The 24,291-nt window shown below is 40.1% G+C and overlaps 3 protein-coding genes across 4 annotated transcripts in view; 1 reads left to right on the forward strand and 2 right to left on the reverse strand.

The window, feature by feature from the left end:
• necab3 (N-terminal EF-hand calcium binding protein 3) overlaps positions 1–7,425 on the reverse strand; it is a 39,836-nt gene extending 32,411 nt beyond the window's left edge. Inside the window, exons 1-2 of one of the 2 annotated variants that reach the window (XM_079341100.1) lie at positions 7,097–7,425; positions 1,518–1,542 (exon numbers count right to left, since the gene is read on the reverse strand). In XM_079341100.1, the coding sequence (XP_079197226.1) occupies positions 1,518–1,542; positions 7,097–7,225 (154 nt within the window). In that variant the 5' untranslated portion in view covers positions 7,226–7,425. The remainder of the gene's footprint in view (positions 1–1,517; positions 1,543–7,096) is intronic. The other variant, XM_079341101.1, reaches the window with a different exon arrangement.
• A 749-nt stretch (positions 7,426–8,174) lies between these two features.
• Positions 8,175–14,607, forward strand: rbck1 (RanBP-type and C3HC4-type zinc finger containing 1). The gene is made up of 13 exons (XM_079341089.1): positions 8,175–8,406; positions 8,507–8,554; positions 8,836–8,980; positions 9,294–9,390; positions 9,750–9,948; positions 10,337–10,479; positions 10,572–10,745; positions 11,742–11,902; positions 12,014–12,110; positions 12,535–12,714; positions 12,817–12,915; positions 13,322–13,465; positions 13,567–14,607. The coding sequence occupies exons 2-13, from the start codon at positions 8,515–8,517 to the stop codon at positions 13,645–13,647; spliced, it is 1,560 nt and encodes a 519-aa protein (XP_079197215.1). The 5' UTR covers positions 8,175–8,406; positions 8,507–8,514; the 3' UTR covers positions 13,648–14,607.
• A 662-nt stretch (positions 14,608–15,269) lies between these two features.
• Positions 15,270–22,923, reverse strand: tbc1d20 (TBC1 domain family, member 20). The gene is made up of 8 exons (XM_079340700.1): positions 22,442–22,923; positions 22,064–22,249; positions 21,862–21,942; positions 20,674–20,860; positions 20,426–20,527; positions 18,998–19,139; positions 18,636–18,814; positions 15,270–17,468 (listed from the first exon to the last, which is right to left on the reverse strand). The coding sequence occupies exons 1-8, from the start codon at positions 22,491–22,493 to the stop codon at positions 17,186–17,188; spliced, it is 1,212 nt and encodes a 403-aa protein (XP_079196826.1). The 5' UTR covers positions 22,494–22,923; the 3' UTR covers positions 15,270–17,185.
• Positions 22,924–24,291: the final 1,368 nt, after the last annotated feature.

The raw sequence follows: 24,291 nt of genomic DNA on the forward strand, positions 1-24,291 counted from the left end.
CCATTACCACATACCATAAGCTGTGGTATTTACACATTTAATGTATGTTTATACTTGCTATATTTGTAAAAAAAATAAAAAATAAAGTATTTATGTATTTACATAATGTGTTTTAATGCTAATATGCTAAAAATTGGTCATGGATTGGTTTGAATTTCCCCCCGGGGCCAAATAAAGTTTTTTGAATTGAATGAATGGACTCAAACTGATGGCCAAAGCTCTGAATTCGTTGTCTGCACTGACCATACATGAGAACGGTATAGTGCCAAATCCTTTTAAATTTAATTCTCTATGGTAACCGGAAGGTTTCAGCAGCACACGTGCAAATAAAGTCTGATTATTGAAGTCTTTTAAAAAAGTACCTAATTCTTTTGGATATACATTATATACTAGGTAAAGATTGTCCTCATGATGTCATGGTCTCAGTCACTAGCTTAAAGTCTTCAACATACCGGTAGCATGATTCTATTTTCTTTTTAGACTGGTAGGCGAGATCTACTTTTTTCACAGTATTTTTGTAACCACAAGTAGCAGAAGTTTGTCATAAAACTGACTGTACCACTATGAGCTGTTTACAAGCCGAGACATACTGTAATATGACATGATTAGACGCAGAATACAACTGGTCTGTTCAGACATGGTTAGTGTCCATATCGAGCAAAACTACTATCCCAATAAATATCACAGGAAGTGTGAGTTGAAAAAATGGAAATTGTAAATAATGTTATTGGAACTTCTTTACAGATGACTATCCAATGTATCTTCAATTGCAACAGTCTTTTCAAAATATAGCACATTTATGATACAATACATTACACCATGATACCATACAATTTATTGTTTCCCTAGAAATTGGTTTAAGACTAGAATAACCAACTTGGGCTTTATAAGAAATGCATAAAAGAAACAATAGGTGTCATTGGTGCTACGTCCTATACAACCAATTGTCTCCAATGAATGTGATGTTTTCTCTGTTTTAGGGACTGTTTTGTTTAATTTTGAAAACCAAAATGTGCCTCTCCAGGTAGTCAAAACAAGCAAAATGTGTAAGATCCCTTATTGGTGCAACAGTGTGTTAACATTAATGAAGGTTATACTAAAACATAACCCCCAAAATGTCCGGTTACCTTGTGTGCTTTGGCCGACAAAGCTATATTAAGTGATTCACTGTTATGAAAAGATGGCTCTGCCTGCATTAACATGATTCACATTAATCTGTAAATAACACAAAGTCATCTGTGTTGACGCTGACAGAGAGGTGATTCATTTTGTGTGACATGCTCTTTCAGTCGTAGCAATAATCCATCCAGGATCTTAGCATCATTTTAATTGGGTGAGGGAAGTTGTTGAAGCATGAAAAAGAAAGGAGCTTCCCTTCAAGAGGCATTCAAGCAAATCTGTTATTTCTCCCACCCTGGTTGTCTGAGGCATAAAAACAATGAAGAGAATGTAAGGAAACAGCAAGCATGCACTGTGCCACACTATTCCATCGTGTTAAGTCTGTTATGTAAACTTACCATTTTTGTCTGCTCTGCGGAAAATCTGAAGGAAAAAAAGAGAGAAAGGATTGATAAGTATTATCTAAAGATCATCATCAGTAAAAATATTCTTCTTATAAGGAGCTACAGGTGTTTAAGAATGAATGAAATCTGTTAAAAAGTACAAAGGATGTTTACTGCTGCTGCAGAGTTCAATGACGCTGCTGCATGAACAAAGGCTGTTACACTGAGTCATGTTTGGTTGAATAACGTTTCGTTGCATGTTAGCAATGAGGTTAAAACACTTCAAAAATAATAACTTGTCAAGCAAACATACATTTTAAAAATATCACATGCTCACTGATTACCAAAGACACTCGTTGGCACGTTATCAGTACTTTAATCAATAGATCTAGTTACGTATGACAGTTTCAAATACAGATGTAAATATAGAAATGTGCTTTTTGTGTGGACGTGCACATGTTTTGTTTTGCTTTTTTTTGGTCAGAATTCTATATTTCCTAATTCAAGAACAGCTGCTGCCAATGTAAATATTAATAGGAATCTTGTATTACCATCATCTCTTGCATGCTAAAACAGCAAAAGGTTTTTCTGATTCCCACAAGAATTCAATTAAACAATAAACAGAAAAGCCGGCAACACATTATGCACAATCAGGAAATAAGAGCCCTGAAGTTGGGGAATGGGCTTGTGGCTTTGCTCTCACTGTGCAAGTGAGAGTGTGACAGTCGTGCGACCAGAATTTCAAACCAGTTTACAGGAGCTTTAACATGTCAGAGAAGACAGGCGCAGTTAATAGCATAACACGGATAAGTCAGAGTTGCGTGCTAAAGATCCAAAGCCATGCCACCATGCCACTCATTTACAAGCACACTTTACAATAGCCATTGTTGATGTTATTAATTACTGCTATGCCTGTCTTGGCTCTTCTGTGAAATAAGCCAACCTAAGCTACTTCTGCTGCCAGCTGCTGTTGCGGCTGCTATTTGCTGGCAGGTCGCCATGGCTGCACCGCAACCTTTGAACACAACACAGCATTATTCCATTTACACTAATGCATAAGTTGTTTTTTTTGCCGTCAATTTCTTTTTCACAGGTGCATACATACAACATCAAACAGTCGTATAAGGTCTGACTCATCTCCCTCCAATACCAGTATCACCTATGAGAAGACTAATGAAAACCAGTGGAGGCTGCAATACCAAATCCAAATATGACACTCTACTGGTGAAAGAGAACTGCTAGTTAAATACTATGAAACTCTTTTGAGTGGCAAATAACTCTTGTAATATCGGCACATATCTGTGATAAAATTAGCTGATATTGATAGGCACTGGATATGCTAACATCGGCCAGTATTATTGGCTGACTGATCAATCAGTCAGGCTCTAAAAAGAGCTCTCTGATTTCAATAGGACTGACCTGAATAAATCAAGGCTAAATTAAAAAAATAAAAAGTTATGTAGAGTTTGAAAAGTACATCTAAATCCATACCAGCCAAAACTTGCAGTCAATGATCTGTTCGTCCATGCTCAAACTGGCAGACAGAGTAGTCATTATTCTTCAGACTGGTGTGGAAGTGGCAGGGGTTCATCATCTTACTTATCTTCTATCGAATGATGCAAAGACTGTTTTTAACAGATGCTTAAAACATTCAAAACCACCACAAGCTGTTTGATTCGTCTTTGCTGAAAGAATAAAGTTGTTTCACACACACAAACTGAAATCATCTGTACGGTGACAAAAACTAGAATAGTCCTTTTTATGGCTGACATAAACAAATCACAAGGCTGTACATCATGTACGTTATCGCTGACCATGTGAGTGCTTCTCGTCAGCCTGCTGGTTACAAAGAATAATTCAAGTGCTCAATTCCATACAAGACATGAACACCAGAAATAGACATAATGTACCACCTCTTTTTAATAAGTCCTCTGTGTGACCGTAATCAGTAACCCATTCATCACAACAAAAGAAAGGAAATGCATATGGATGTAACAATCCAATTATCCAATACATTTTTTGATTGTATGTACACATCACACACAACAATATGTACAACTGAATCTGCAACTTCAACTTTAAACACTACATTTAGATTCTACATGTTCTTTTCAAATGTAAAGCTGCTTTGTGGAACTTCTGGTTTTTGCTGTTATTGGCACTTCCTGATGAGAAAATAAACAGACCTTTTTTGGTTTGTTTTGTTGATCTTGCCTTGTGTGTATTATATTGTGTTTTTGGACAAACAGTTTAGAACCCATCCAGCTTTCTTTTAACACTCGTCTTCGCCGTGAAAAATGTAAACCTGTAAACTAAAAGTCATCTTATGTGACACCTACAGCAAAGCAACATTTAGAGGCGTTGCAGTTACAAAATTGAAACGATCAACCCTTTTGCTGATGAGCTTGTTAGCTGTTGTAGGTCACACTGAGGCATCAGTATTCATTTCAATCTGTTTCAAGCTTTATTAAAATGTCATCTGATGTACTCTATGGATTATCCTTCCCTCTCCTGTTTTGTTGTCTCCGTTGTTAAGCAGCATTTAAGACTTGTATGCTCATCAGTTGTGACCCACAGGTTGTTAATAACAGCACAATCAGCCCTCTCACTTTCATTTTCCATAGGTCAACATGCTCGGGTTGTCCACTCCTGCTCTCAGTCTGTGTCTGCGTCAGTCTCCCTGCAGCTTCAGTCCGGACTAATAACGAGATCAAACCACTCCACAACACGCTTCATGCTCTATTTTTGATTCATCAGTCTGGACTCGCGGCTTGAAATTACTGGCTGTGCTACCTCGTTAGAGTGATGCGTGGTGCACTGACAGAGTAAATGCCCCTATTTTGCTTTAATACATAAATGCATGCATTTATATTCTACCTGCTTATGTTGCTGCATACAGTAGATCTCTTCTCCTTGCAGTCAGTCTCTGAAACGTGTCTGTTGTTAGTCTGTGTCTTTAGGCTCTACAGTGTCAGGAGGCCATGATGCATCATTTACAGCAAACCAGGAAAAGGTCAGACCTGCACCCCGGAGCGCTGCTGTTCTCATGTCATAGTGGCAGGTGTTAAGACAGTGGGATCTCTCAGACTCTGCTGACACACACACAACACTCTCTGCACGGATTTTCATGTGTTTTTTTTTTTCTCTTATCGGTTTAGCCCAGGAGCTAACGATCAAATATTCTTAGCGTTGCTGTGCATGATTATGTTTGTGATACAATTATATTGTGATTTTCTATGATTTTAAAAAATCACATTAAAGTCAGACATAAATATGAAATATTTGACTACAGTTATCTGACAGTACAATATTAAAAAATCCCACTTAATAATTTTGTGGTATTACTGTATAAATAAGACATATGTTTCCCAATTAAAAGTGACACTCATTATATCCTACAAAAAGACCTTTTTATTTTCAAACTAAAACACATGAATTGCACTATAATGATTTAAATTAAACAGATATTGTTAGGTCGGATGTTTTTGCTGTATGTAGCCAAAGATGAAATCGAGAAACAGACTGTGGATTATCTTAAAATGTATCCAGCTGAGGTCAGACAACAGCAACAGAACACACATGGCTGACAAACTTTCCAAGTCAACAGTCAACAATTAAATAATAATAATACATTTTATTTATAAGTGCTTTTCAAAAACTCAAAGACAAGACACTGTACATTAGTTTAAAAAGACAGAAAAGGTCGGAACAATAAGGACAAACATCAGACAATGCAACATTACACATAAAGCAAAAAGACAACACCAAGGTACAGATACAGATAAACCCAGTCATATATTTAAAGCTTCTTATATTCCATTAGCAGGTTGAGACACTTCTAAAAGGTTAGAAAGGTGACATTACCTTGACTTGTAAAAGTCAGACATATACGTACATTTCAGTCTTGGCAAACATTTCCTTTTGAGCTCATGGCGTACACACAGCGTGAGTCAAAGAGTGTACATCTCTGCACATCTTAATACTACACTATACTAAACAATACAGAGCTACTATTAAAATGGATTTTAAAGGTGTATTACTGTTGCATGTTAGAGTTTTACAAAACACTGGTCTAATAAGGTTAAGTTATATCTCCAGTAGTGTATTGAAAACCAATGTTTACCACCACAAAAAAGCTAATCCACTGGCACTACTAAGGCAAAATGTTTGTAGAATGACCTAATTAGCTTACTTCACAATCTGGGAACTAGAAAAAAAAATCCAATGTTAAAATCCTACAACTCCTTTGATATTGATTCTAAAGCAGAGTCTGAAATCAGATTTCCTTTATCTGCACATTGTCCTCACCTCGATAACAGTGAAAATGTCATTTTGTTAAAAGGGACAATGAACAGACAAGCATATCCATCAAAACCAAGTCCTCTTCTGAAGAGTATTAATTGTTTCTATTATCCCATCTCCTATACACAGGTTGTTTTGGACTAACCAAACACAATGATGTTCCTAACATTGAGCAGTGTGAGCTTATTAGCGAGTTTGTGCTCCAAACTCAAGGTTGAAGAGTGAATAAGGAGATACTCATACGCTGTTGTACCCTTTTCAGGGACACCGATACAGTAACAATTCTGCAATATATGAGTAATGTGTCCCTATTTTGAAAAGGCTGCCTGTGTGCCGCATTGGAGAGAGGGTAGACAGAGAGCTGTCATTTTGTGAGAGCGCAGTTGTCGGACACATTATTGGTCGACTAACATGCAACGCGACAGTATGTGATGGATGGGTAATTACTGTGATGATGGATGGTTTCCAGCGCAGTGCTGCAGTTGCCAGAGTGTATGTTGCTGATATTGTTTTTGTTGTTGTTTATTATAGTGAAGGGAGACACAGCAGCAAATGAGAGAGAAAAAATCAAATGTGTGAAAAATATACACCATTTCATATCCACTTCAATCTAATAAACTTGTGTCAATAAGCTTAATTTGAGGGGAGAAGCTCAGCATGTAATGTTGAATAAAGCTTTTCAAGAGATTATAGGTGTGTGTGTGTGTGTGTGTGTGTGTGTGTGTGGGTGTGTGTGTGTGTGTGTGTGTGTGTGTTGCAAAATGACAAAATGAGGTGGAAGAACCCCCAGCAGCCCCTCAACCCATCTGACTGTGAGAGCTTAAAATTTCATGCAGAGGCAGCAGCTGCATCTTTTCCTATTTCCTCTGACACCCCCCACCCCCACAGTTTTGCCATCAGGTGTGTGGTTTAAGAAAACATGACAAAACATCTGTTGGAGGATATCATCACTTTCATAGAATTGGCCTACACTAAACTGAAAGAAAAAATAAATAAATAATAAAATAAAATAAAATTATATATATACACACACACACACACACACACACATATACATATACATATATATATACTCAACTGAACTATAGGACTGCACAATTATCAGAGGTTGTCAACCTTTTGTTTTGATGTAATGTGTGTTGACTTTTTCTTGTTTTAACAACACACTCCACATCTAAATTTGTAAAAATCTAAAAACAGCGTAGCTTTGTAGCTGTAATAATTTGATGGATTAGCTACAACCCCTCTGCATTGTGTTAGTGAAGAAGAAAAGAAAAAGTCGGTCCACTCACATCATTAAAGATACTGAGCCCCTGTCCGGCGCTGTGCCGCGGCGGCTGCTGCTGCTGCTGCTGAGCCCGGAGATGCTTCTGCTTGGCAGACTGCAGGCACATAGTGATCATCTCCGTACAAGCCAGCATCTTTGAACTCGTCCAGACACACCTCAGATCAGATTGGTAAACTGTAGATGGGGAAGAGGTTGAAGCTGAAAGTATCGTTGGAGGTCTGGAGGAGGTGAAGACTGCAGGTGAGACTCAGAGAAAAAGGTGAAGTCGGGTGGATACGCAGGCAGGGACTCAAAGAGATGCTCTGTAACTTTGTGCTGCTGCTGCTGAGCAGAGCGGCCCGCCCATCCTTGCCAGAGTCGCTGTGATTGGCTCGTTTTATCTGAGCTCTGTACCTGGATCAAGGTCTCAGTAATCTTCACAGAGACGAGACCAAATAGCCTCGCTATAATCGGATATGATGTTTTAAAACTGAATTTAATGTAGGCTTAGTACTATATTGACATGCTCAAAAAAATGTGAAACAGGAAAAATATCCCAGACATCTCCGATTCAATGCGATGCAAAGGATTTATACATTTAGTGACGTCATTTGAAATGAAAAACCTCACTGTGGCTTCAATATTGTAGCTCTGTTGTAATCTATAGTTTATCTTAAATCCATTGCCATGACGCCTCCATTGGCTGCTTCATAATTACTTCAACTTTTAATCTCAGCGTTCGACTAGATCTGTTATTTTGACAAACACTGCCATCTGCTGGATGTTTGGAGTCATCGCTTTACACTTTTCTTGTTTGTTTTTTTAACATGCAATTTCTATTTACCATTTCTCCACTATGTCTTCTGAAACACTCATAGGCCCAGTGCTGTTATAAAACTGTGTATTAAATAAAACAGAGCTGTTAGGTCTGTTAAGGAAAAGCCCACTAGAATGCAGGAATTTTAAACCACACGTAAATTACACTATAGGGAGGACAAAAAAAGTCAAATGGACTCGGTTTAAATGTTTCCAAGTGTTTATTTACCATAAACGCTTTGACGTCACACTTCTCAGATGTTAGAGAGAAAAGGGGGCGGGGCGATACTTTAAAAGTTTCTGTTCCTGATCTCGCGTCAGTTTCGCTTTCCCTTCTACCTGTCATCGGCAGGAGAAGAAGTCACAGCTGGACATTGACAAAGACTAAGACAACAAGCAGAATTTGGTTTACGTGAGAATCGAACTCATAGGAGTTTAAAAAAACGAAATTGTCACTTTTCGTGGACTACAGGAAGTGTGTTGGATGCGGACAGGACTTCAACATTACAACCTGAAAAGGTTGGATGTAAACTTTAGGCGATAGATCTCTGTTTTTATAACATATATTTACTATAATAGATATTTTACGCCACATATATTGTGCTACATGTCGTTTCAGGCGTGTCTATGGCTTCTGAAGTTACAACACAAGGCAATCTGAAAGAGGGTGAGCAGGTCAACATAGGTTTCGATTTTGCAATGAAGGGTCTTATGCTATTTTTGTCACATATCCAAAACGGAATCTTAAAAAGTAGGTTTATTTGTGTTCCTTTCATTTAAATCAGAAATTGTTGGGATTTGTCATAAACTGCTTTCAGGGTTCAGACAGTTGCATTACACAACAACGTGCCATGTAATGTTAACAGCCCTGGTTAAAGTGCAGTACAAGTGAAGTGTGTTTCTGAAACATAAAGGTCTTCACTCTTCTTGTCTTTGGTCTGTGTGCAGCTGAGGAGCTGGCTCGCTCTCTGAGCGAAGCCCTGTGCAGTGGGGATGCACAGGAAGCAGCCACACTGTGCCAGAGACTGTCCCAGCTGTCTGTGCCCGTATCTGTGGGCGTCAACACCCAGGCCTACCCTCAGGACTCTATCAGGTGAGGAGGGGGGGGGGGGGCACATCTGTGTTTGTGTGTCGACTATCCCTATATTTAGATTTAAAAACTGAAACAATTTATGAGGAAGATTCTTCCTCTCATTCAAATAGTTAAGTTTATTTTTAGACTGATGAGTTGTGCAGATTATGTAATGGATGGGAATGAAGTATGGCAACAACAAGTGTGTGTGCAAGCAAGTACTGTGACCTGTGAGTAATGTCCTTGTGGTAAACGTCGGAGGCTAAGTAGTGGTTGTACAACAAGCTTAAACAAAAGAAAAATAAGTTTGGTTGTTTTGTTTTTCCCTTCGCAGGTTGTGGGTTGGAGTAGAGGATGCTCAGTCAGAGAACTACATCCCAGTGACTGTCGAGGTCTCTCTTTACACGACAATAGCGCAACTGAAAGAAAAGGTACAGATGTGACGAGTGTTCTACCAAAACAACTCTATGTGACCCACTGACACAAACCTTTTACCGGTTTCTTTGCTTTTTTCTTATCACACATTGTTTCTAAGTGAAGTGGGGTGCTTACATTACATTGCTATCTCCTAACTAACTTTTATTTAAAACTGGAGAGAGAGTCGATGTTATGGATGTGAGTAAAGTAAGTAAGTAAAAAAAGGCCCAGGATAAATCTTGCAAAATGTATATAAATATTTTCCACGATTTGTGCAATGAGACGCTGTGATTTTGTCTCACATTTTTAGATTTAAAAACATCCACAACATGTCTTATAAGATGTGCAAAAGTCTCTCGCTTTGTGTTCCCAGATCAGCCACGACTTCGGGTTCGCCCCGGCGCTGCAGCGTTGGGTGATCGGTAAGCGTTTGGCTCAAGACCAGGAGACGTTGTACAGCCACGGTGTCCGTAAGAGCGGAGACAAGGTTTTCCTGTTTATCCTCTCAGCCCATGCTGCTCATCTAACACGGCAACAAGAAAAACTGGACCACGAGCAACAACGCCTTGAGGGTCCGAATAAAAACACACACACACACACACACACACACACACACAGATCAGGACTCCAAATGAGTCCATTTCTTTGGTAGTTCAAACAAAACTTTTAAATTCATGACAATAAATATCTCATTTGGTGGTGTGGTGAAGTTATTCTCTGAAAATCAGCTCTGATTGGTTGTAGCTAAAATGAGTTAGTCATAAATCCTGTGTTTGTTGTACTCTACATTAGCATAATTACTGTATTAGTAAAGGGAAAAAAGTAAAGTAAACAAACCGAATAAGCAGTCCATTATACAATGCAATCTAGTCATTGCTTGCTTTATTAAAGAAACATGTATTGGTCAGATGTGAGACTACACTATACTAAGATCTCAGTGTTCTGACGTTCTATTGTTAGGCATCATGGAGTCGATGCAGGTGATGCAGCTTATAGCCAGAGGCGTCGGTGCAGTAGGTGGTGAGAAGACGGCTCCTACTCCTCCTCTGCTCCCTCCCAGAGCACCGACTGACAAGAAACCTGCTGTGCTCCCCAAACCTCAGGTCAGAATACAAACTCTGCATCAATGTCTGTATGCATGAGACCAGGGGTTGTACAAACATCTGTATACGTGTGTGTGTGTGTTTATGTGCAGCTGGGCTGGTCCTGTGCAGCTTGTACATACGTAAACAAACCTACACGTCCAGGCTGTGAGATGTGTGGTGAGGAACGACCCAAGGATTACGTCGTGCCCGTCATCTACCAGCCGGACCAGCAGGAGGTTCTGCGGATTCAACAGGAACAGCGGGCCTTGCTGCTGTACCAACAGGTATAGTAACAGGGTTTCTGAAAGTACAAGGTACATTAGCATCCTCTGACCATATTAAGAGAAAGACCTCAGTGCTTTAAAGTTTACACATGCATATTCTATAATTATATAAATCCAAAGTAAATGTTCAAAACAAAAATAATTAAAGGCATGCAGCATGTGTGCCCTTCTATAGAAATGGAAAAAGTAACCCAAAAGATAATAACTACTAATGTAATTCTGATGCACACACTTACAGCGTTTCCACTGTCAGAAGTTGGGAAGAGTACCAGAATAGCGCTCTCGGTACCATCATACTTTTTTGCTATCCTTCTGTTGGGATGCCAAGCGTGCCAATCCAACCCTAAAGGCTAGAACTAGACACACTGCAGTTCTTTGATTGGTCGGGGGAAGAAAAAAAACGCCACTTCCCTCGCAACAGCAGTAATGAAGGCCAAACAAAGAAAAGTGCGATGTTTATTTGTCATTTCAAGGAGGTTTTTTTTTCTTTTTCTTACTGGTTACTACGGCCTCAGGGAGAAAAAAAGTCAACATGGATGAACATGGATTTAAACTTTTGTTACACCTTTTTGTTAATATTGCAATTTCAGAGCTGTGCAATGATGTGTTGGGTTTTTGCACTTCAGTGCGGAGGTCTTTGTTAGATATAAAGCTTTTAAAATGTTCATAAAAATTTTTCCTATTTCTGAAATGTAAAGACTTGATAACTGACCAGTGGTTATCTAAGAGCCTCTTGTTTTTGTCGGGGCCCTTGTGTGTGATGAAGACAGGACCAGTGGTGTGTTACGCACAGCATAGCTAACGACATTTCACACAAACCTCAGAGCACCACAGAGTTCAGTGAAAATATCTTTTTGGAAATAGACGACTGTTGTAGCTGGTGCCAGAGAGCTTCTTTTTCGATTTCTTCTTCTTTTCTGTTCCCTGAAAACACTATTTGTGACGGCTCTCCTTTTTTCCTTTTTTTTGTAAATGCCTCCTCATCTTGGGACGAAGGCTCAGGAGGAGGAACGTGAGCAGAACTATCTCTACCTGTTGGCAACAGAGGACGTGAACCTCATCCCCAACACCACAGAGACGGAGTGTCCCATCTGCTTCTGCCCCCTGCAGCCAGAGGAGGGCGTCGTGCTGAGAGAGTGTCTGCACACCTTCTGCAGGTCTGACACTACGAGCCATCTCGTAGCTTCATTATATGCATGATTATGTGTTCTGTTCTTATAGTTTCATGAAAAGCGCATGTTGATTTTCATTGGTGTTTGCTGGTTCAGGGATTGCCTTAAAGGGATGATAGTGAACAGTCATGATGCTGAGGTGTCGTGTCCTGACAACTGTGAGAGCAAGCTGCTGGACCGAGAGATCAAAGAGGTGAGTGTAAGACTTTACAGCAAGAAACTTTCAGAATGGATGGTCAAAAAAAAATCCCAATACAAATGTCTATGGGAGTATAAACAGGCAAACATATTCATAATCCAACAGTGGTTTGGCTTTTTAAACAGACTTATTTTGGTGTTTTTTGTGCTTTTTATGTTAGAGACAGGACAGAGCATAGAGTTAGAAATCAGAGAGCGCAAAGTGTTTATTGTTCATCTAAACTACTTCAAGAACTAGTTCCATAGAATGATTTTACCTTAATTAATCAATGTGTTTTAAATGGGGTCATGTTGTAGTGAACGTTAGCTCTCTGAGGCATCAGTAAACACGTGATTTTTTTTTTAACACTTAACACATAAATAACCCCTCACTCTTCTCTTCCTGCTTCTCTTCTGTTTTTGGGTGATCCTGCGTACAGCTGCTCACAGATGAAGAGCACCAGCGCTTTTTGGAGTTGCGCCTGAGCATCGCAGAGAGCCGCTCGGAGCACAGCTTCCACTGTCAGACCCCCAACTGTCGAGGGTGGTGCATCTACGAGGACGAAGTGGACGAGTTCCACTGTGAACTCTGCAATGAGAAAAACTGCATTCTCTGCAGGGTATTTTAAGACTCTTCATAGCAGGCGTCTCACTGAGCACTTTTCAAATCAGTAAGTCCATAGAGGCAGCGCATCAAGTAAACAGTGTGTGTGTGTTTACAGGCCATCCATGACAACATGAACTGTAAGGACTATCAGGACGACCTGCGCATCCGAGCCGAGAACGACCAGGCGGCTCAGCAGACCAATCAGATGCTGCAGGTAGGTCAAACTGAACTGAATTTTCACTGCTCAATATGCCAAAAACCAAATACATGAAATCAAATCTTAACTGGTTATAATGAAAGGTAAGGTTTTTTTATGCAAAGTGTCATTAAATATAGATTTAATGTATCTTTCGTGCTGTTAATAATTCATTGAGACTCAGAAAGGGGGAGCGTTCGACCCTATCACTGACCTGATCTGTAATGTAAAGATGAATGTAAACATGTTTTAGTGACTAAAAGTGACCCGCAGATTGTCAACATGTGGAGATGGAGTTTTGAAAATGTTTCATTTTGTTATGTAGGGTTTTTAAGAATGTTAAAATAATTGTGTTTTCATGATTTTTTTTTTTGTCCATATGGCTACTTTACATTGAGATGTTTTGTCTGTATTTTGAATATAGAGAATGCTACAGAACGGGGAGGCCATGAAATGTCCACGGTGTGATGTCATCGTCCAGAAAAAAGACGGCTGTGACTGGATCTGCTGTTTGATGTGCAAAACAGAAATCTGCTGGGTCACTAAACAAGCTCGCTGGGGACCAAATGTAAAACATTTTTTGTACAGTAAGATCCATTTTAAGGAACATGATCTTACATGTTTTAGACTTGTTTGGGTGACTTTTTTTCTTTTTCTTGTACGTTACAGGGCAGTGGGGACATATCTGGGGGATGTCGATGCCGAGTCAATAATCAGCCGTGCCATCCCAACTGTCAGAATTGCCACTGAGGGAAGTACACTAATGAAGGCAGATGCAAGCGCCTCCACTGTCTGAAGAAACGCCAAACTCAGCTTGGGCATAGCCTGCTAGCTTAATGCTGGTCTTCTTTTGGTTTAACCTACTCAACCTGATCTTGATCATGTTTTCCATGTCTTCTTCTGCAAGCTATTCAAGTGGTGAGAAAATAAGCCAAACGGGTATCTCTCCTGTTGTTCTCTCACATGTCTAATTTTTAACTACAAGACTCATAAACTGATTGGTGAGTGTTTCTACAACTCATTATGCCGTCTTAAAAAACACAGAATGAACGTCTTCTTTCTAATTTTACCTGAGCAGAATTGTTTGAGAACTTTAAACAGTATATGTTTCTCATTTTTGATTGCGGACTGCTTCAGATTATTGTTTTGTTTGTGACTGTGGTGAAGGATGTTTACATTGAACCGATGTGTTCTTAAAGCAGAACAAGCGACTCTTACACACCTAAGACTTTGGAGTATGAGGATGATCAATACAACAAAAAAACTGTCATGCTGTGTTGTCTTCATCTTTTAAGTACAAAATCAGTAGTTATTTTTTGGGCCTTACCGATATGGACTTTTGTGGGCTTAAACACATGCTGATTTTGGAAAGAAAAAAATTCTGATAACATGGTTAGAATTAAGGGTTCAACATCTCATATATATGTATTTTTATGGATGTTCGCTGTTAAGAGAGAGATAAATGTGTTAATCCATTAAATGCTGTTATCGAACACTTGTAAAAATGATATATAATGAAGAAAATATATTTTTTCCACTTTAATAAAAACCTAGTGACCTATTCAAATAATGAAAGCAAAGCTGGTTATGTCAGCACGTTTAAGACATAATAAGCTGATACTGACATGTGATAGGCTATTATCGGTCAGTCTCTAGGATATGAAATGTACTATTGATTAAACAGCATGTTTAGTGTATGCTCTAAAAGTCTTGAGTTGCTCATGGGTGTTTTTTTTTTCTTTTTCTGGTGATGTGCCTATAAGGAAACTGCTGTAATGCATGGCCTGACAAAAAATAAAGATCCCAACAATACTCAAGGCACTGCTCAACAGGAAAGACGGGCAAATGCTCGGGGCCACCCAAGGGTGACAAAATTTGAACCACAGCAGTGGCCTAAAATGTGCACATTCTGCAATGATAGTTAAGAATGCTCTCCCTAAGGTCAAAGTCACTGACGGAAAATGAAGATGATTTATCCGTCTGGGAGTTTAAAAGAAAGATAGCTAAAGAATAAGACAGACTGGTGATGAACCCTGGTTTCAAGGGGCCCCGTTATGTGTTTTTGACCAGGGTCCTAACTGGTTCTAGAATCGCCCCTGGCAACACTCAAAAAGGCGTTTTTAGACCAAACATTTCTGATGACTTTTTGAAGAGGTAACAACACCGTTGTTTTGTTTTGTTGTTTCTAGTCTGCATTCGTACCACCATGATACCTGCTCTGAAGCAGGAGCGGAAAAGCTTCGTCCAAACAAGAACTAAAAGAGTTCATAGTTCCTGCGGTGCAGCATCACTAAAAAAAAAAAGGGGGGGGGAGGGTTCCAAAATGGCCTTCAATCACCTGCAGATGTGACTTTGTCCAAACCATTAAGAAACCATTTTGACTCTAGTTTATTAGCATTTTCTTGTACAACTTGACATTAGTAAGACAGATTTGTTATAACAAAATAAACACAAAAGGCAGATAAATCGTTTAGTGCAATGAAGATAAAAGAAAACCACTGAGTGTTGACACATTGTGTTACAATAATGCTCAACTATTACGACTCTCAGGCACCTCAGAGTGTAGACATGTTACAAAACACCTTCATTTAGTTTGTACAGCTCATAGTGGATGAACCAGTGGGTCACTACAGAAGGCAATAAACCTAACCGATCAGGGAATAGTAGAAGAACAGGATGTGTGTGTGTTTGTGTGTGTTGACTTTTTGTTGATGAGCTGAAATGATATGTTTGTAGTTGAGCCACGATGCAGGTGACCTTGAAGTTTTTCTGTTGGAACAAAATACATGAAAAAGAGAACAGGCAACCAAAATTCATTATCTACAAAATAATGCAATGAAAGAGCGGAGTGTGGTGCCACTCAAACTACGCCCTGTTACTGTACTTCAAACACGTGATTGGATGAAAATGACTGGAACACTGGAATGAGCTGGACCAATCCTAAAACTGAAATGCTACACTCAAAGCAATCGAGCTAACCCATTGACATGTACTAATTCCTCTTTAGGTCAAACACAAGTCATTGGAAAATAAAAGAGTTTTGAAGGCTGAGGTGCTTCCAGAAAGAGTGAGCAAAGCACCGACTAAAGTCAAATAAAAGTGATTGAACTAAATGAGATGCAGGCAGTGCAAACAAGTTCCCCCACTGTGCAAACACGAGGACTACGATATCCACTTCATCTGAATTACAATTCTTCACTTCGCTGATATTTTCTGCGAGCAGGCATTGAGTGAGTTAGTGTGAAGTCAGGGACACAGATTAGATCATCTACTCTGGGGGGGTGTTTTGGCCATGAAACACAGACACACTTAAGATCACGTCTAAAAGTTCATGAAGCGAGTAATTAGAAAACTCTGAAGCCGTTTCAGGCTTGAGTATTTTTTTTCTTTTTTTTTTACTTCACTGTGGGAGTTGAATTCTTATCTGGGGTCTAATCTTGAAATTGAAGGTTTCAAGACGCAAAACCAGTCCTGAGGAGGCCACAACAAATTTACCTTGCTAACACTTGGCGTGAGAAACCTTCGTTTGTTTTCGCTGACCCTAAAATGAGCCACCATGAATATGTAACTGTCTACACTCAGTTTTAAGATACTCAGCCCAAGAAAAAATGACGAGTTTATCTTAACTGTAAAAAAAAAGAAAAAAAAAAAAAGAAAGGCGTTTCTTGAACCACTCGAAGCAACAAAGAAATCCTAAAAACGTTGTAAAATTGTGACTTTTTAAAGTGTCTTTGTTTCATGATTCCTCTACGGCTATTATGAACAAATACTAAACTATACAAAGAGAGGACTCTAACTTATCCTCTATTTGGTCTCAGTCCAGGTATCAAATAGATAATGCACAAACACACGTTCATTCATTCACTCTAGCTCTCCTAATTGGCAGCAGTTTCAAGTGTAATGCTTCAACCAAGCTTTCAGCATAAATCTCTGAGCATAACTCGATATCCGATTATCCTACAACCAAATATAAATAAGCTTTTAATACGACGCCATCAGCTCTAGTTCTTAGAAATACACGTTCCTAATTACGACAGGATGGATTCTTCATTTTTACAACAGGAGCAGCTGTTGCTGTTACATCGGTTAACACTCTTCAGGAGTCATAAAAAAGGACCCTCCATAGGATGCTTTGACACATGCTAGTGGACGAGAAGCAGAGTGTTAACTGACTCAGTTCAGACGGAGGCCTCCACACAGTGTCATCGACTGAAAGCTTTGTGGATTCATTCATGAAAGGGTTCGTGGAGACGGACCGCTCCTCTAGATTCAGTCAAGGACGCGCAGTTCAAGGAAACAAGTCCAGCTTGGGGGCCCACTCCAGGGCACTGTTGACCACGGCCAGAGCTGCTGCCCCCAGAGCCACCGTCAGGCCCATGACAGCCAGACGGACAAACCGCCGAGCAGCTGAAGGCTGGGCCACCGCCGAGCTCGCTGCTGCTGCTGCGGCGGCGGCTGCTGCTGAGCTCTCCAGAGCAGCCTGTCTCTGTCGGCGGCGGCGACGGAGGACAGAGTCTGGTCGCTGTTGAGTGGAGGCAAGGTCAAAATCCTTGAAAGTCGAGGACGCCATGCTTAAGAAGAAAACAGACACAGGGGGGACAAAGAGAAAATGAGTGTTCATGAAAGAACAGGAAATTGCAAAGAGAAGTATGAAACTTCAGAAAACACACGACACGGCATCATTCACAGCTTTGTATAAACCCGGTACAGTCACGTCTTATACACGTAATCGACTACACTGCACAACTACACAACTAAAAGAAATCAGTACAGGTCTGCATGAGATGGAAACATCACTTCCATCAGTGTGATAATGGTGACTGGAAATTCGAAAACAACAGTTTCCATCATAGTCACTATTAGAATAATAGGCCTTTTTCTGCTTATAATCAAAGTGTTTACTGCAATAATATATTGTTGAATAGAGGTTTGATCACCAAATACAAAGGAATGATTAGATATCCATTGTATGAATGATTGTTGTTCACATTTATATTATATCAGTTATTATATCATGTTTTACTCTAAGTGTTTTAATCTAATTGTTTGAGATTTTAGTTCAGAGGTTAAAGGTATTCTGTGAAGAGGGCTTGCAGAAGTGAGTGCACATTCCAACATGTGTTTGATGTGGCCCTTTAAACTGAATCACTCACCACCAAATCAAACATAGGTCTAGTTTAACGCTCTGAATAGTTAATCACTCACCCACATTGATAGGTTCAGTGGACCTTGATAGTTAATCTCTCAAATGGTTTGTTGCTTAAAAGGAAATGATGACTAGACTAGACGAAGGACAAAGGATTCGGGAGTATGATCCACCAATGAGAGAAGCGGAACCAAACATCAGGAGGCGCATAATTTGGAAAGCTGCCCAATCGGAGGAAGGAAACCGCACATTCTCAAATGCATAATTTGGTTAGATAATCTCTGTCTAATGTATAAAAGGGTTCAGGGAAAGATAGTCGGGGCTCAGACTTCGCGAACTGACCAGGTATCTGTCTGTTGTCAGGGACACGTAGTGTTGAACCCAGAGACTCTGTAACTTCTATTCTTGATTCATCGGGTTAATAAACTCTGTTAACCTGAAAGAGACGCCTCCAGTCATTCCTCTCATCCCATCAAAAGAAAGCGCAGAGATTTGAGTTAATTATTTAGAGGAGTCAGATTTCTATTAACCACATTTAGGAAAAGGATTAAATAGCAACTTTTATCCTTCATCACCCTCGGGAGTAAAGTACCTTTCATGTGAGGCAGCCTCTTTCGCCAGTTCAGAGGGAGGGAACTGGACAAAGAGGTCTCCTGCTCTGCTGATGAGGGTCTCATAGGGCAGATCCTGAGGAATCTGAGACAGCAGGTGATGAACCATGGCCATGTCGCATTCACACTCCAACACCTCCTCTTCTCTGTACAGTACGATCTGCAACACAGCAGTTTGTTTTTCACCCATTGTAAATGCATAGACGATATTTGACGTTACGGGGAGGATCAGGTGAGACAAACTTTTGTTTTCCCCAGCAGGAGATTCGGCTGCTACAGTTTTAGAATTCCCTGGAAATGCAAATCATGACTGCTGAAAAAAAAAAAAAAAAACGAAACTCACCACAGCAGCAAAGTAGATGGGCATCAATGGGTGGCAGGCCAGGAAGAAGTCATACAACCGGACCACATGGCGAAAGTCTGACAGGACGTGACCGAACCAGGTGATCAGCCAACTAAGAGCAAAGACTGTGCCCACCTCAGCCCTGAGAACCAATGAATACACAACAGAGATCCACTCACAACAGCAATAAAAGATAAAGGGTTTCAAAAATGTCCATCTAGCACAGAAGAACTCGCCCTGACAGTTGTGTCAGCCCTCCAAGTCGCTCACTTCATGACCTGTGACGAAAAGTCTTTAAAGAGGACACTCATAATAGGATCAGGATGCTGTAAGCCTGGTAATCCTTCTCCTCGATTTAAAACCATTGCTCTTTTGATGTAGGCATGCTGAGTTTCAACATTGATCTTAGCTGATTTTAAATCTATTAACATCAATATTGTTAAAGGTGTTTCATAAAGCCAGTGAGTTAAGTAAAAACAATCTAATTGCCACTTTGTCATGATAAGGGGATGATCGCTAAAGATCTCTTTGCAGAAGATTTTGTTGTTTTTTTTAAATCTCAATTTCCTGAACAGTTGGGAGCAGATATTACATTGCGGATGTCTCAAATATCCTAAAACAATAATGAGTGTAGAACAGCAGCAGATCACATGACACATAATAGATGTTGAAACCTTCCTGTTACACTGATGATGACCGAGATTTATATTGATAAACACTGACTCAGAATACATTAGGAAACATAATGTGTTTATCTAGATATTTCATGAACACAAGGAAGCAAAACTGGATGAGAGGCTTTAAATGTTACACTTTACCATGTTTGTCTGACATTATTATGTGTGTCCCTAGTCTGTCTTTAATCCCCCATATTATGAGAATGACATCCTCTCCGTCTTGTGTGCTCAAACAGGCCGTTTGCCGATGTTCTCTTAGTGACATCACAAAGGGCAGTAACCCCTCCTCCAGGTAGATGACACTTGCTTAGGTGTCAGCTAGGTGTTTGCTCTGCCTTCTGAGTTTGTGTTTCCAATGTAAATATTACAGCAGGGTGCAAAAAAAAGCCCAAGCCATTCCACAGAGGAGCGTGGTCTGACACAGCTCGTTTGCATTTAAAGCTACAGACACAGAAACAACTCCTGTTCTGAGCAGGACTGAAATAGAGGGGTTTATAGGCATGGTCAAATACAGGATCAAAGTGGATTTAGAACAGGAAACTTCACAGACATGTTGTGGGACCTCTCAGGCTTTTCTAAACTGGTTGAAAAGGAGAATAAAATGTTACCTTTAATGTTTTAACCTTTTCTGGCATTACCATGTAAATGATGTAAAAGAACTACATATATTTCTCATTTTGAAGTCTTTAATGTCTCACAGATTACCTTTATTTGACTTAGCCTGTATCATTCAGAGAGAAAAAGTTCTTACTGTTGCATGAAGTCATGCACATCAGGGTTGACCCTCTCAATGATAGGCATCAAATAGTTTAGAATGTGTTTTGTGTTGTCCATGGTAGGATCCATGAAGTCCCTGAAAGGAGGAGAAAACACAAGGTTTGAAAAAGTGGCTGTTAAAGGAGGTTACAAATAGTGGATGTGTCTTATTCTACATTATGAACTTTGAAAGAGAGTATCTGAAAAAATTAGTAGGTAGAGGAAAGAACCTGCTGCAGTTACCTGAGATGATGTGTGGAGAGCTTTTCAACAAGAGCGGTTGCAATTCGCTCTCCCAGGACCAAAAGGAAGGTGACAACAATGTCATGGTATCCCTGGTAGTAGTGCAGCTGAGGGTTACGTTTTAGAACGACAAGGATGATGTCGATGAGCTCTTCCTGGAGACCCTCCCTCTGCTCATCAGGCATACCTTCACAAGAGCACAGAACTTTAAAATACACTTTATTTTATATAGACTTTTGGCATTTTTCCCCCCTTTAATGACAGTAAATGTAAAATAACAGATGCAGCATATCCAATGTTTGTAACCCATTCAGTAACTAAAGACTATTAAAGACACATTAGATTAGAAAGTGTGTGTTGTAATATAAACTCATCAGCCACATGGAAGATAATACGATGACAATACAGGAAGTAAGGCAAGCGAGCTGGACACGAATGGTGCAGACTGAGCCAATGGACATGAGGAGTGAGTCGAGCTAGCTTACATGGTATAAACTACATCCGCACATACAGTGTGACTGGGAGTGAAGTGTATCTGCCGATTCCGGCTGAGAGATAACTTTGTCGAGGTCAAGGGTACAAAATTTGCCCGCACCTCTAAAGAGCTCTTTTGTAATTTGTCCATGTTGACTAACAGCCAACCCCCCCCCCCCCAACAAGAAACAAGTAATGTTAAGGCTTTAACTCTGTGACTGTAAGGGGGCGGACTTGGGTTGGGAACTGGAGGGTTACCGGTTCAAGTCCCGGTATGGACCAATTATAGACATTTTTCTGGTAGCTGGAGAGGTGCCAGACCACCTTCTGAGCACTGCCATGGTGTCCTTGAGCAAGGCAGCCCAGATCGGGAGCACCTACTGTGGGGCAGCTCCATCAGTGCACGAGTCACGAGTGTAAAACACCTCATTTCCCCAAGAAGATCAGTTCAGTAAAATAAAATTAAAGCTAATACATTTTGATTAAATGGCAGAGGGCCATAAATGACTGCACTTCCAACAAATTCAAAAAAGCTCGTCCCTTGACGTGAAGTAGTGCCGGAACAGTACATGAAACCATTTCTTTCTAACTTAAATCCCATGGTTTGGTACTCAGGCCTGGTGCACAAATAAACTGGAATGCATCAGTGTTTCTGTGAAACCAAGCACAACAGTACAGCTTGTGAGACAGTCACGCAGGGAGGGTTTGACTTACCCGGGGGGAACCTCCGCAGTGAGCGCTGGACATCAAGCAACACCTGGTTGTAGTCTTTGTTATTCTCCCGCTCTACCTTTTCTGGACAAGACATTTCACCATCAGTATATACAAGAACCAACCAAACACCTTGAACGTGCTAAGAGTGGATGTGTAGTCCTTATTGCTCTGTTTGGACACATGATGTAGCTAACGATGATACCTGGCTCTTGATCCAGGACGCTGGGGGGCACGTTAAGAAGCCGAGGCCAGACCTGACAGCGGATCTCATCAGTCAGCAGCCCACCTTCGCTGATCGCCATCCTCCTCAAAGCTGCCACATCCACCGGAGTCACACTCAGGGCCTGCGTGATCTCCGCGATCTTCCTCTTCCGCCTGGTGTCCCTGTCTAGAAACACAATAAACACCATGTTAGAGGAGCTTTACTGTCTAAGTTAATACAGTGTGTAAAGTTTAGTAATAAAGTGAGCAAACTCAAATAAACAGCGGTCATGCTTCAAGCATTAAAGTGAATGTGAAATGTACAAACTAGCTGCTGAGATGTCAAAACTCAGCAGCTAGGTGTCACCTCCTCTGTTACCTTGTTTCCCATTCACAGGTGACGAGGCACCAGCACTTCTAGAGCTCCTCATAGTGTGTCCACTTCTTTAAATCCCCCTTGTTAGATTGCGTTAGTTTGCCATTCTTCTTCGCTTCTATGCTGACCTCTCGTTCAGCCCGGCGATTTTCTTAGCTGCCAACTGGGGAGCTAGCTGTCTAATTAGCAGGGCCAGCTTCATATACAAACACGGCCTGATATAAGCTACTCGCTGTTAGCTGGTTATAAAGCTAACGCCACTCTGTCCTGGCTCAAATAATGCTACTTTTAGTAACACAGCCATCGTGTTTTTACTGATTACTGATTAACAGGTTCACAGTGAGGAATCGCCGCATAACGGCAAAGCAGTCACGTCCAGGGAACGGCTACATGTTTACATTGATATAAGAGACCAATAGGATACGACAGCTTTAGCTAGCCTCCCCGCTCAGCCTGCGTGATGACGTAGAACCGAGATGACGTCATCTGACAGGGGAGGGGGGGGGGGGGTCTACGTTACCAGCTATTTCTGTAGAAACCTCTTGTTAGAGTTTCGTTTTTAATGAAGCGGTTGAGTCACTAATTTTCATGTGTCTGCCCATTAATCTTTGTGGGAAAATGAATATGTTTAATTTAACAACTATTTGTATTTTCTACAAATAAATTTACCAGGAAGTCCCATTTTTTCAAATACATGCACATAGACTGTAAACATAAGATACATAGCAGCCATACACAAACTAAGATAAAAATAAGGATACACTTTTTTGATCCCCCAACACAACATGGGTTAATCACAAAATCTAAAACAGGAAACCAGACACAGCATTCTTTAAAACACACACACACACACACACACACACAAAAACAACAACCACATGACTCAAAGTGTGTCTAATGTGAGCTTTTGTTGAACATCCTCAAGTGTGTCATAGGAATCAACAGATTTCACCACATTTTCGAAATTTGGGGTACAGTGAAGAGTAATAAATTGGAGAATGGCAACTGGGACCCATTTGAGCTCTAATAAAGAAGGTTACGGAAGTAATCTGTAAGTTTTGCCAGTATTCATTGTGAATAAAATATACTTTTTTAAATAATGTACAAGATCATAAAGATGACCAACCCACATATTCATAAACATTTCAATGAGAAGTAGAAGGTTATAGTCAATGTGACATTTTTGTTATTCAAATATATTTGGGAAATTCCTGTTATACGTATCATTCTAGTATAATTAACAAATAAGCAGCAATTGTTAGAATAGGACAATCATGCAAAACATAAGCATTTATATTATTTATATGTATTTGCATTTCATTTTGAATGGAAAATTGGACTAAAAATCCTGCTACACTTTCAATAGTCCCAACAAAGATGCAAACCAAGGCATGGCGCTTAAGAATTAAGGGACATTGTTGAACCCCAGGCTTATATCCGCATCAACATATCCCACGTTCATCTTGTTACTGCTCCTCCTTCTGCTGTAGACCTAATTCTCGAACTTGGTTTCATCAGTGCTGTTTTTTGGCTAATTTTGTAACTGTGATGAAATTGTTTTTTTGTTTTTTTTTGTAAATCTAGGCCATTTTAGTTTTCATACCCTGCCCTTTAGAAACCTTAAGCTTAGCAGGGATTTGATTCAAAGAAAGACTCTCTGGATAACATGAGTCTTGCTTCTTTTGTAAACTAGGCCTTAGTAACCTAACCTGCAGTAAAACAAAGGTGCAGTCTTATCTGAGTTGGTTGAGTTCAATTCAAAGAGTATTAGGTGGAGGATATCTAGGAAGAGCTAACGCCTCTCTCCTGCCAACAAGCCACTGATTGTAGCCATGACTCCTGTCAGCAAAATC

Source organism: Symphodus melops (assembly GCF_947650265.1).
Source record: "Symphodus melops genome assembly, chromosome: 4".
NCBI lineage: Eukaryota > Metazoa > Chordata > Actinopteri > Labriformes > Labridae > Symphodus > Symphodus melops.